A 13899-nucleotide genomic window follows, 5' to 3' on the forward strand; every position below is an offset into this window, starting at 1 on the left:
GAATGCGTTTTGCAGTATTTCATTGGCACTTTTTCTGACAAACTTCTAGTCCCACGAGTGGCATAAGCTTTATCGGCAGGAGCGTGCTCCTGTTGACAAAGCTGCGTTCATACTGCCACTCGCATCAGCAAAACTTTGTTTTTCGCGGGGGTATTTTTTGAAGTACCAGGAAAGACAAAAGTTTTGGAGACAACTGTGCAGCGTAGACATACTCTTACATAGTTAGGTTGACGTAAGATGCCTTGTGGGATGGAGGTTGAGGAGAAGGAGCCAGCTGCCCAAGGGTTGGTTTGAAATTTCTGTTTCTGATCAAATGGCACTTGGAGAACCCCACCCTGAGCTAACAAAGGAAACCATCAAACATGTTTGTGGCTCTTATCTCATTTTTTTTACAAGAGGGTAATAAACAGAAGAGAAAAATTCGAGACATACCTAGAGGAGGAGATAAGTAAACATCTGGCTGCTCTTTACTAGTCCTCCGAAAGCTTTGAATTAAGTCAGCAAGTCTGAGGTTTAGTTTTGGGTGTGACACAAGAGCAAGATACGTGTGTTAGGAAATGGTTAGTGGGGAGCCTTGTTTGTCAGAGCAAAGGGAGATTGAATCTTTCCTTCCCCCGCATATTGATTTGACAGCAAAATGGAATTTCAAACTCCCACTTCAAGATTTTTTAGTCGAGCTGTAGTATTTAATTCCTTCTTACTCTGCCAGTTGTCTGGCAGCTGATTATGGATTCAGATCTTACTACATACCCCCTGATACCCCCCACCTTCCCAAGCATGATTTTGGGATTATGGGCATGTGCATTCAGTGCCTCTCCACTGCTGCAGAGCTGCATGACTAGAAACCAGTTGTGGCTTTCATCTGTTGTTTTCACTCACAACAATGTGAGGCGTGGAGGGGTGCTGCAGGATATCTATTTCCTTGGACAGACGGGGTGCAGAGTACCATCCAAGACCTTGACACCTTTTGTTATTCTCTGTTTGCCTGCATTGGCTTTTGGTGTCTCTCTGTGAGCCCCAGATGCAAACACAGGATGTGTACAGAAATGTTTTGTCTATTACTTTTGACTTCCATTTCTTAGATCAGATCTACTCCTTCCCCCACTGTTTCATTCTTAGAATGAACTTGGTTCACAGTTCTACTTATTTCTCACAGTAGGTAACGGGAACTTGGCTATTTTTTTTTGACTTTCAGTTTCATGGCCTTGACCCCTCTTCAAGTCCGAATTTTACTTTCAGGTGCTGCAGAGTAAGACATAAATGAAAATGGAGTCTGAACTAATAATGCATGACTTTCATTGTCTGCTCTGCTGTATGGGAGACAAAGATTTGATTCCTGATCCCCTAGGTCAGGAGTGCTATAGTAGCCTAGTATGAAGCCATAGGAACATGATGTGACATTACCCAGGGTACAGTCTGGGCTGTTGAACAACTGTGTCCTCTCAGTTCTCCAGCTGGGGGTACCCTTTACACTGCTTCGCTGTGAGAGCAACCACTCCTGGCCTGCTCTCACACAGCATCTAGCATGTAAATTACTTCCAGCTGAGTGATTAGTGCTCTAGCCAGTCACTCCTGATTTATTATATTGCAGAGTGACACCAGCAAATTCCCAGTCCCAGACTTGTACCCAGAAATGTGCATCTTGTACTCCCAGCCCTTTTCTGGACAGCACATGCTCATATCAAGTCCATTATTTCATTAATAGAAAATATATGCACAAATCCTGTTATCCCAAAGACTTCAATCCAAACACACACCAGTTTAGATACAGCAGTATCTTAGAAACATCATACAGTAGAATTCTATGACTTTACATATAATGTCTCCACATACATTTTACCATTTAATCAGCAGATTATGGATTTTCAAATGATACCTCACAAGGCATACTTTGTACAAAATTTATCATAGTCTTGTAAAAGTGGTGAACATAACGGTACAGACTGTCACACATGATAGACAGTGAAGGATAAATGGATTTTCTTCTCTGGGTTGCAGGGAGGGGAGGTCTGTGCATTACTACAGATAATTGAGGAGCAGGACTGAGGACTTTTGAAGGTCAGTCTGTCAGGATAGTAGCTGCGATGCATAGCCTCAAGGGTGGAAGGAGGAGGGAGGGATTGGAAAGCAATAAGACTTGGAGCGCTTCTGTATCTCCTGAATGGATTTCTCCTGCGAGGTAATGGTTTAAGAATGGAGAGGCTAATGCTTTTAATTAAAATCTCAACTCTAGGAATTGGTAAGGAAGCATCAGAATTGTCCACAACCAACATCCCTCCCATCTACTGAAAGGCGAAAGAAAACCTCTAAGTCTGTGTATAGGATTTCTTGAGGTCCTCACCAGTCAATCTATAGCAGGAAAATGACTTGTTGTTAGTGGTAGTCAGCAAAGGATTTGTCGTGACTCCCCTTAACAGATATTAAAAAAGGTTACTTACTAGAGGGAACAGGACAAAACTATTTACAACTCTGTTGCAGAAAGTGGAACCTGGTGGAATGTGCTGTCTAACATGTTTTCTATAACAGTGTTGACAATGATTTATCTCCTCTATTCCACCAGTTAAACCACATTTAATACCAGTTCAATGGGACCCATTACTGACAATCATTGGTAACATCAGGGCATTTTCCTAATGAGGTTAGAGTGTAAATGTGGCAATCTGCAGCCACTGAGTTTCAGATCCTAAGGGCTATTGGGTGCCATGAAGAAAGGACTTGGGAGTTCATATCTCTTCCTGATAGGATAGTTCCACTGAGTGTACAGGTAGTGAGACTCCTTTGGGGGGACATCTCTTTTACATTTCTGTACTGTACCCTTTGGAAAAATCTTGGTTCTGCTGGTTCTTGGGGACTTGCAGCATGAGTTACTCCTTTCCTACCTCTCATCTGCTGAGCTTTCCACTGCTTCTTCACAAACAGTGATGCCTTATGCTTTTTATTTTTTCACAGCCCGGAATCAAGACTTGTGCTGGGCACCGCAGAGACCCAGTAATAGACATGCCCTGCATCGAATGGCTCTCAATCTAACATAAGACAAGATGTAGTGAGTGGGTTTAACAAACGGAAGGAACATGGAAGGAAGAATGAATAGAAAACATGATTACACAGACCAGCTCTGTATACCTACTCTGTGTTGGGATAGGGCACTGAAATTTTGTAGCTTTTGTAGCTTATTTTTTATTGGGCTCCAAAAGGAAGCAAACACTCTAGGTTGAGCAAGTCCAGGATGAGAGAGACAACTTGTGTTTTTTGGCTTACCATGAACTTCTCCCTCATCTAGAGCAACACTGCACCAGAAAACTTCAGAACCAAAAAGAATGTTCTTAGTGGAGGTAATAGAATGGGTTTGACTCTCCATGACAAGGTTCTGGTGTGTATTGTTGTCCCACAACCCTGTTGTAGCTCACCAAGCTGTTGTGTTTGGGTCCCAGCATGCTAGATCTATGTGGCATTAAACTTCCCTTTCTCTGAGTAGGCTGCAGCACTGTCTCTTTCCTTGGCAACATCGGCATGCTTCCTGGGCACAGGTTCTCTCACACATTTGTAGAAATGGGACCTTGCAGCCCAGGTGCCCTACCCTCCCCCCCACACCAGTATAGCCACCCCTCACATTCTGACTCCCCAATAGCTATGCACTCCCTTTCTCAGAGCTCCAACATCATGGGTGCTCTGCGTTTGCATTTCATCTGTGCAGGGACAGATGATGAAAGCAAGTGGACATGCAGGCTTTGTAAGGATTCCAAAAAACAATCACTCATTGCTTTAGCTAGCACAAGAAATACACAGATCTACACAAAATAACAAATGCATACTTGCATTAACCTGCCTCAGTTTCCTTATGCCTCTGGAATGTTATTTGGCTTAGGTCAGAGACCTATGAGGAGTCCAGAATCCCCGCTTCAGCATATGGCTTCTCCTTTGAATCCTAGTCAGTCTCTCTCTGACCTTTGCAGTCAGTGCTGTCCTGCCTAAGCTTCCTCTGGCTCTGAGTCCCTCTGAGTTCCCTAGTGTCTACATCTGAGTTCTCAGAATCCTAGCACTGTCTAGACAAGCTGGGCAGAGCTCCATCCAGGCTCTAGCTATCCCTTGTTTTGTTAGGAGTGATCTATTCAGGTGCTGATAACCTTTAATGATTGTTCTGTTCAAAGTCAGACACACCAGCATTCCTTCCTTCCTCCTCAGCAAAAGGGCTTTGATGTAAGAATATACTAAGAGACAGCCAAAAACATAAGGATATAGACAGTTAACAAAATCAGATTGGAGTTCAAAAGATGTACATAGAGAGACAAGGTGGGTGAGGTAATATCTTTTATTGGACCACCTTCTGTTGGAGAAAGAAACAAGCTTTCAAGCTAAATAGAACTCTTCTTCAGGTGTCTGTGTAGCAGAGCTCTGTGTAGCTCAAAACTTGTATTTAACCAACAGAAGTTTGTCTAGTAAAAGATTTTTACCTCACCCACCTTGTTTCTCTAATATCCTGGGACCAGCACAGCTATACCAATACTGCAGGCAACATAAGCTGTACATAGACATTCACAAATCATCACAGTTATTATTTATTTTGATGTATAATTCATTAAAATTGCAGTTATCCCAGGTTCTAGAGACTGTTGCCATAAAAACTTAAATTATAGTCATATAAAAGGATTGGATAAGCAGTGGTTCCTTACCCCAAACTCAGAAAATAATGAACCACAGATGAAATAAAATCCAAGAAATAATACCTCCCTTATAAGTACCAGCCCTTATCATGACTCTCTGGGCTTGTCTATACTGCACGCTAAATTGGCACTTCTGCGACTGATGCAGCGTCGTCAATTTAGTGGGTCTGGTGAAGACACGATGAGTCAATGGGAGAGCGCTCTCCCATCGACTTCAGTACTCCACCTCCTTGAGAGGCGGAAGGTAAGTCAGCGGGGTAGAGTCTCCTGCCAACATAGTGCGGTGTAGACACTGTGTTAGGTCGATGTAAGCTATGTTGCTCAGGGAGGTGATTTTTTTCACACCTTACATCAATGTAAGCGGCAGTGTAGATCAGGCCTCTGTCTCCAAAACCCTGGGTGAAGAAATAGAGCCTGAGGCATGTCCTGATGGTCAGATGATTTGGGCTGTTTCAGAGCAAAGGGACACGGTGGAGATCATCTGCTAGTGTATGCTCTGCCAACAACTCCCTCTCTTTATAGGAGGAGAGTGCCAATTTGAGTACCACTACTGATTGCAACTGTGACAGTAATATATGGACAGAGAGGCAGTCTCTCAAGTAACCAAGACGCTAGCCAGTTTAGGGCTTTAAAGGTCAAAATCAATACCTTAAACTTCACTTGGAAACTCACAGACAGCCAGTGCAGATTGTAGAGCACAAATCATTTACTCTTAGCAAGATACTTTTCTTATTAAGTAGGCTGCCATATTCTGCACTAGCTTCAGTTTCTGGTTTGATTTAAGGTGTAGCTCCATGTAGGGAGCGTTACACTTTTTAATCTTAGACATGGATGGGAGTAGAAAAAAAACTATTCTCTTGTTCAGATGAAGACTGGGGAGAAAGACCATCCTAGAAACTACTTCTGTATGATCCTTTACCAGCAGTTGGGGATCCAGTAACACCACCTGGATTGCAAACTGTATTGATGAATGGTGGACACATATTCTCAATATGGGGGGGACAATTTCAGCCATATCTCCTAGTTACTTACTCCTACCCACCAACATTAATGTTTTCCAGATGGAGCTTCAGTAAGATAACTCACTTCTATGCCCCAGTCTTAATCGAACACTGGGTAAAGCAATTGACATAACTTGTAGGCTCAGGTGAAATAGAAAGCTGGTTGTCTTCAACATAATGAAAACACTGCCGCCCAGTTCTCCTCATTACCTCTTTCACTGGCCTCATATATACATTAAGTAGGTGGGGAGGTACAATGGAACCTATAGGACACTACACAGAAGAACCCTTGGGGATGACCAAGAACTATCCATTACCTCCCTCTAAGAATGCTCAGTACAGAAGGGACAGAGCTGCCCAAAAGAAGTCTCATGCACATCTGTTACAGTCTGTAGGCAAGTCATCATCTCCTCATGATCAATAGTATCAAAGACAACTGATAGATCTAACACTTTAACTGTGAATACCTAATCTTTTTCTGCCACCAGAGAAGATAAATTAACATCATCAGTGCAGTTAGTGTGCTGTACCAAAGTCTGAACCCAGATTGACATGGGACAAGGAAATCAGAAGCATCTGGTACACCTAGAGTTCTCACCACAACCTTCTTAAGCTTAATCAAAAAGGTTAGATTCTTGATAATAGGTTGTCAGCCTCAAGAGATGATTCCTTGAGCAAATGCTATACAACAGCTTCCTTCAGAGAGTTTGATAAGCTGCTCTCCTTAAAGATGGCACTGACCATTTCCAGCAGTGACATCAAGTCTTCCCTCTTGGCCTTCACCAGCCAGAAAGGACATGGGTCCAGAGGGCAAATTGTGGAACTGGGCTGCCAGTAGCAGTTCACTTTTCTAATGTAAATCTTGTAAAGAGAGTCCTAATGGCTAGAGGGAGACTCAATCATTAGGTCTTTCCTGAAGCTCCTAATTGGCTCCTTGCAGTCATGTGTCCCAACTCCATACAAGTTGGGATAGTCAGAGAAGTGTTTCAGTCACCAACCAACTGACAAGAGCATAGCTGCAATGTGGTGTAGAAGACAGTTGGAACTTTTGGGTTCTATTATTAAGTGTACCATGGACTCTCTGTATGATTGATGCTGAGCAAATGTCACTTAATCTCTGTGCCTCAATTTTGCGGTCTGTAAAATGAGCCTAATACTTTACAGAGGTTTGAAGCTTAATTAATGAATATCTGTAACCACTGAGAGATCTTATATGAAAAGCCTGGTAGAAGCATGAAATCTTATTACATATTGTTTTCAGGGCCTTTGGCAGCTACCTTTTTGTACATGTTCTTTTATTAATGTTAGGAGTTGGGTGTTTCCCTCCCTTTTAAGGAAGGAGGTATTCACATAAAATATACCTGTGTGGTCTGGAGATATAGTACAACCTTAGGTGGATGAGATTCTCTCATGCACCTATTAAAGTGGAGCATAGGTTCTTCTTTGAGTAGATGCAGCTGTGTATTCCAGATAGGTGTGTGCGCACCCAGTGCACTGGAGCCAGAAAACTTTGCCTAACAGTACCCATAGGTACAGCATTTGCGTCTTGTGGCCTTAACCTCTCCCCTGGCCGTCTAAGAGTAACATCAGCCCGACCCATGTCAGTTCCTTCTCACCTCCCATAGGTGGATGTCCATTGCAAACCAACAGGTGCTACTGTCTAAGATGATTTTGTAAATTGAGCTGCCATGTCTAAATTTGTAGTGAAGTTACCAGAAACCTCCAGAGAGGCGTTTGTTACAGAAGACTGATAACCAAGACTTCACTGCCGTCAGCTCTGGATGTGCTGGATGCCTTGGCCAGAATTATGGCTTATGCTGTAATTATGAGGCTGCAGAAATCGAGCATTGTGTCCAGTGTGCAGCAGATCACTGAGGACCTAACTTTTGAGGGTCAGGATTTGTTCTCAGGCAAGACTCCAACAGGGATTCCCTGACCACTTTGCACTCCTTGGGAGTTTGTGCTCCAGCAATATAGACACACCACTATAACAGGCAGCAGCAGCAGCAGCAGCAATACCACTTGCAGGGCTTTTTTGCCCAGTTGTCCTTTTCTGTGATGCAGTGGGATTACTCAAGGAAGAGTCTTAGATACCATAAGAGGAGATCCTCTGATTCAGGGTTCACCCAGTCAGCCTAATCCCCTATACCCCACCCCCCACATCTGGCAAGGACCCATTTTAACTTCTCTGTATCGATGGGGCCCTTTCCATCCCCATCCACCCTGTTTGGGGACAGGCTTACTTGTTTATGAAGTGTTTGGGACTCAACTACCATGGACAACTGGGTCCTACACACCGTCAGATCGGGTTATGCTATACAGTCCCTCTCCATCCCTCCTCTCCAACCCCCTACCACATCCCTCTTCAGGGACCTTTCTTATGAGATTCTGATTCTCAAGTAGGTTCAGTCCTTACTAGTTTTAGGAGATTCTCCTACTTTGTCAGGGTCATGGATTCTACTCTCGGTATTTCCTGTTTCCAAACCCAAGGGTTGGTGAGACGTATTCTTGATCTCTGTGACATCAACAGTCAGATATTTGAGATTCCAGATGGTCACTCTAGCAACTATCTTCCCTGCCTTAAAGCCCAGTGACTGGTTTGCTGCCCTGGACCTTCAGGATGCTTATTTTCATATAGCAATTCTCCTGAGTCACAGGAGGTTTTTCTCCAGTTTGTTGTGACAGACCAGCACTGTGAGTGCACTGTGAGTACACTGTGCTTCACTTAGGTCTGTCTTGAGCCCCTGTTTGAGCCTCTCTCTCCCTTCTGTGATATCATCTGCAAGTGAAGTATGTAAATTGCAGGCCTTGATGGCAGAACCTCCTTACACAAAGTTTTCCAAAGACAAAGTGACCCTGCAGCAGCACCCTAAGCTTTTTCCTACATTTCACTTGAACCAAGTCATATATCTACCAGTGTTTTCCCCTACACTGCATTTAACCCCCAAGAAGCAGAATTTTCACATGTTGGATGTCAGGCGACATCTAACTTTCTACTCACATAGAACTAAGCCCTTTCATTCCTCACATCATCTGTTTGTGTCATGTACAAACTGAATGAAGGGTTGAGCAGTCTTTCCAGATGATCTCCAGGTGGATAACTTCCTGCATACGAAGTAGCTTAGACTACGCCTCCTCCCTCCGACCTCCCGAGGGTGCGAGCTCATTTTATGAGAGCCCAAGCAACATTGATTGCATTTCTAAGTGACGTTCCCATTCTGGACATTTGCAGGGCTGCCACTTGGTCCTCTGTACATACATTTACGAACCACTATGCCATTACAACTGCATTCTGCTCAGATGCAGACTTTGGGAAGGCAAGCATGCAGTCCGTGTTTAAATAGACTCCGAGCCCTACCTCCAATGGTTAGTGCTTGTGAGTCACCTGCATGGAATACATGACTGCATCTATGAGAAGAAGAAAACAGTTACTTACTGTAACTGTTGTTCTTTGAGATGTGATACAGATGTTTATTTCACAACCCGCCCTCCATCACCTCTGCATCAGTCTTTGCTTCTGACATTCGGTGTGAAGGAACTGACCGGGATCAGGGCAGTGCCCCCCTTATATGGTCAGGGGAGGGGCTAAGGCCATGAGATGCAGAGAGTGCCCCTATATGTACTGCTTGGCGAAGTTTTCTGGCTCAGAGTGCGTTGGACGTGCACGCAGCTACCTGGAATACACCTCTTCCTCACAGCTCGAAGGATAACAGTTCCAATAAATAAGTGTTTTACTGATGTCTATAAACCGGATCCCTGAACAGCTAGCCTGCATCTCATAGCATTAACCTGGAAAACGTCTTCCTCTTTGGTCATTTGCTGTCTCACTGGCTAGTTAGCAGAATTGTTGCACAGATCCAGGCTGTTTGTTATGCAGTTGTTTTAAGACCAAGAAAAATGTACAGGGTTTGGTTAATTTTGGATGGAGTAAGATTATACAACAATCACCCTTTTCTGATATGCGAGCCCCCTGATAGAGCAGTGAGGAAAGCAGGGAAGGATGTGTGCCCCCTTGACATTTTCAGAGGTCAAATATGAAGTTGTCTGTCTCGTTGCCAGGATAGAGCAAACTATGAACCAGTGTTTGTTTCCAAAGGAATACCCACGAGAGATTAAACTTGTCCTTTAGGGTAACTGTTTAGCCATCCTGCCATACTTTTGTTTTGTTTTGCTTTGTTTTATGAGGAAAGTCTCTTCCCTCTTGTTTCGTTTGTCTATATTCAGAATGCTCCCTGAACTACAATCTGAGATAGGTTGCATCATAAAGATGGTTGTAACTATGTCAAGAAAATTACATTTAACTCCCACAACATGCACAGAGATGTGCTGCCTCCAGTATGATGGCAGAACTATGCAGAAAGGAAAGTTGGCAGAGCTACTACAGAACATAAGTATTAATCATAGAGTGCTACTGAAAACTCAGGATAAGTCCTGCTTTGGCGTCCTCTCCCAAATGGCTCCTCAGTTGGTTCCCTGATGCACAGTATCATTATATGTTGGGGAAGACACACAAACCTATGTTAAGATAGAATCACAGACTATCAGGGTTGGAAGGGACCTCAGGAGGTCATCTAGTCCAACCCCCTGCTCAAAGCAGGACCAATCCCCAGACAGATTTTTACCCCAGATCCCTAAGTGGCCCCCCTCAAGGATTGAACTCACAACCCCGGGTTTAGCAAGCCAATGCTCAAACCACTGAGCTATCCCTCTTATTTATTCATATGTGCCATGCACAAAATAGAAGTTAAGGTTAGTGTTTGTTAAGGGGGATGGATGTGGGCTCACAAACACCTCTCTGTGGCTTGAAAATAACTTTTCCCAACAACCTTGGTCTCTTGCTGTTCGTCAATGACTGTCATAAATTACCCTGAATTTTAATTGTCTCAGCCAATCAGAATGTAGAGATTTTGTACAGTTATTGGGCCACAATTCTATACACATTCCGTGCACTCCCCTTGCCAGCTTGCACAATGCCTTTTGGTTATTTCTCAATAACCGGATAGCTTGAAAATCCCATTAGCCTGGCCCAGAGCCATTATTAGCCCATCAGAGTGCAGGTATTTTTATACTCACTGTGGTTATTTCTCAATAACTGCAGTTATTGTACAAATTGTTCTACTCTGGCTACTACAGTATAAATCTCTTCTGTTATTGGCTACTGCCCCTCAGGTTCCCAGTATATGGACTTACACTGATGTAAATCTGAAGTAACTCCATCACATTCCACAATAGACAAAGCATCCTCAGCTTCTGATCTTTACTCACCAGACCTCATCCACTCCTCCTTCCCCTGGGCAAAAGCTTAGTGCACCACACACATTGAGAGTAACTCCTTTGTACATTCAATTTAAGCAAAGATTTTCACATTCTGAACAATCTTCTAATGTTTCATTATTAAACCATATCTCCCAAACAACTTAACCTATAAACATTAAAATTAGTCTTATTCGTATTCTTGAATGAAATCTAGTGCATGGGTAAGGCTTGGATACAACATTTTGGAGTTATTCATCTTTGAAGTTTATGAGCTACATACTTCTAATGGTAGTACGTAGCTCATATATAGTGCTTTTCCTCTTGATCCCAAAGCGCTTTACAGAGGAGGTCAGTACCATCCTCATTTTACGGATGGTGAAACTGACTTTCTGTAGTGTTGAATGACATTGGAGAGGTTTTACAATTCATGAGACTCCTCCCCATCATTCCATTCTCACATGCCTCTTCAGGTATGCTGGTGCCTACCACTGGAGTATTTTACTGCCATGGGAGAGCAGGCTGAGGCTATTTTGTAACCCCATATCTGATTTTTAACCCTCATTCCTATGGCCCAGAAGATGAACAGATGAAGTTTACATGTGGTAGTTCAGAGGTAAATCCAAGTGAACATCTAACCCACACTATGAATTTGAGCAAAATCAAAAAGGATCAAATCTTCAGCTGGTATAAACTGACATAATGCCCTTTGAGGTCAGTAGAGCTGCGTTGATTTATACCTGTGAGAATTTTGTCCAGTGTGTTGAACATAGGCATAAGGCAGCTGCTGTGAGCATTTCTTGTAACTTTAGTTTGCTAGCCCTAAGTAACATGGGAGTGGAGAGGGTGGGGGCTCCACCATTTAAATTCATTCTTTAAATGTTGTCCTCCCACAGCTCTGAAAAGTCCAGCTGCATTTCATGAACAGAGAAGGAGCTTGGAGCGTGCCAGGGTAAGAGAGTTTACTCTTTCAAGTTTAAGGGAAATTGGGAGTGGGAAGGTATTTTCTGTTTATTACTCTGGAAACCCCATGTCTCTAAATGAGACCGCAAAGGATACAGCCACATTCTGGAAGCACTCTATCGCACATGCACCCACATCTATGCATTTTTGTATGAGGTGCTGACTTCTCCCCCATTCTGCCTGATCCTGACTAGATTCTGCACCAAAAAATAAAAAATTCTGCACACAATATTTTAAAATTCTACAAACTTAATTTGTCAATAAATAAATGTGGAGGCTCCGGCATGGCAGGGGGGAACACAGGCTGTGTGAAGGTGGGAGATCACTCTGCAGGTGTTCCTCCCACTCCAGAACATGGACTTGGCAGTGTGTCTTCACAGCGCAAGAACCAGGCCTCCCCTGGCTCTGCTTTGCAGGATCTAAGTGTGGGTGGATCCAGGTGTGAGATGAGAGGATTCTGTGTGGGGCAACTTGTCAGCAGGCGGCTCAGTGGGGGACCGGGTGCAGGGGGATCTGGATGCACAGGGGTTCATTGGGGGGTTCTGGGTGCAGTGGTAATGGAACTCTGCAGGGAGTTCCAGGTGAAGGTCCTTGGGGCTTGGCAGGGGGCAACTGATTGGGGCTCAGTGGGGTGGAAGTCCAGGTGTGGGGGGCTCATCAGGGTGGTCCTGGTGCAGGAGGTGAGGCTCGTTGAGGTGGGGGGTCAAGTGCAGGGGACTCAGCAAGGGGTGGTGTGGGTGAAGGGGTGGGGATCCAGGTGTTAGGTGGTGGGGCTTGGCAGGGGGTCTAGGTGCAGAGGGCTCCAGATGCAAGGGGTGAGGTGTGGAGGAGGGGGTTTTCAGGTGGGGGGGGCTCAGTGTGGGGGGTTCTGGATGCAGGAGGGTGAGGCTTGGTGGGGGGGTCCAGATGCACAGGGGTTGGGTGGACGGGGGAGCACCTGCCCACACAGTGACCCCGCCCCCTGCAGCTGAGGAGCAATGGGGGCAGAAAACAGAGATGGGAGGCGTGGAGCTTCCTCTATCCAGGGGAGGTTTCTGGGTGTGGGTCTGCCCCAGCCCCATCTTGCAGTGGAAGAGCAAGTCCCATTTCTGCCCAGCCCAGCTGGGACTAGTAGCTGAGCCCAGCGCAGGGTAGGAGCTACCAGCTGGGCCGTCCCAACTGTGCCCTATCCCCCGTCCCCTCCTCAGTGATTTATCTCTCCACCAGCTGCCCAGAATCATAGAATCATAGAAAAATGACATGCTTGTGCTGCTGAGCAGGGATGCGTGACCACTTTTGCGGCTTCCCTTTGCTTCCCCATCAGAAGGTCTGCTTCCCCACAGAAAAATGACTTTCTGACAGGGAAGCACAGAAATCTGGAGGGACATGAATTGTGCACATATGCAGTGATGCAGAATTCCCCCAGGAGTAAATGCCAGTTGAGGACAATGCTTCAGGTTTCCCCACACTCTTCTTTCTGGAGATCACCAGTATTCATAACCCCATGCACTCCTGATGCAGCTATTTTTGTGACATATTTTCTACCCTTGGATGGCAATAGCCTTAGTATGTTTTGCTTCCTTTGAGCCAAAGGATGTTACTTCTGTGCAATGTATGCATTTTTTGTTAGTCTGGAGTGCTTCCAAACCCTGGGTGATCTTCCCTTTAAAACCAGCAGCTTGATGGAGGAGATCCCAAATAGTCTTAATTATCCCAAATAGTCTTAGACTAAAAATCACAAACTTGTGGCTCTTGAGAAAGAGGAAGCCAAGAGTGAGAAACAGGCACCATACTTCATGTTGTAGCTGCTGGTACAGTGGGATTTCTTGATGATTTCAGTTCCCCAAAAGGCCTCTGGGGAGTGTTCTTCAGAGCAGCCCACGGGGGAATGGCGCCTACTCTGACAGTTAGGTTGAGTTTTATTTCAAAAGTGAAAGCAATGCAAAATTAGAGAAATGACATCTCTGATGGAACATCCCAGACAACACCACCACCTCAGACTTTCTGACAAAACTGAAACAAGTGCCACTATCTTAGATTTG

The 13899-nt window shown here is 44.5% G+C and overlaps 1 protein-coding gene across 7 annotated transcripts in view; it reads left to right on the forward strand.

Moving 5' to 3' along the window:
- The window catches only part of MRTFA (myocardin related transcription factor A), a 165816-nt gene that overhangs the window by 132960 nt on the left and 18957 nt on the right, over window positions 1-13899 (forward strand). For all 7 annotated transcript variants that reach the window (XM_050916919.1, XM_050916930.1, XM_050916963.1 and 4 more), the window contains one exon: window positions 11812-11867. In XM_050916919.1, the coding sequence (XP_050772876.1) occupies window positions 11812-11867 (56 nt within the window). The remainder of the gene's footprint in view (window positions 1-11811; window positions 11868-13899) is intronic.

Source organism: Gopherus flavomarginatus, chromosome 1 (genome assembly GCF_025201925.1).
Source record: "Gopherus flavomarginatus isolate rGopFla2 chromosome 1, rGopFla2.mat.asm, whole genome shotgun sequence".
NCBI classification, from domain to species: Eukaryota; Metazoa; Chordata; order Testudines; family Testudinidae; genus Gopherus; species Gopherus flavomarginatus.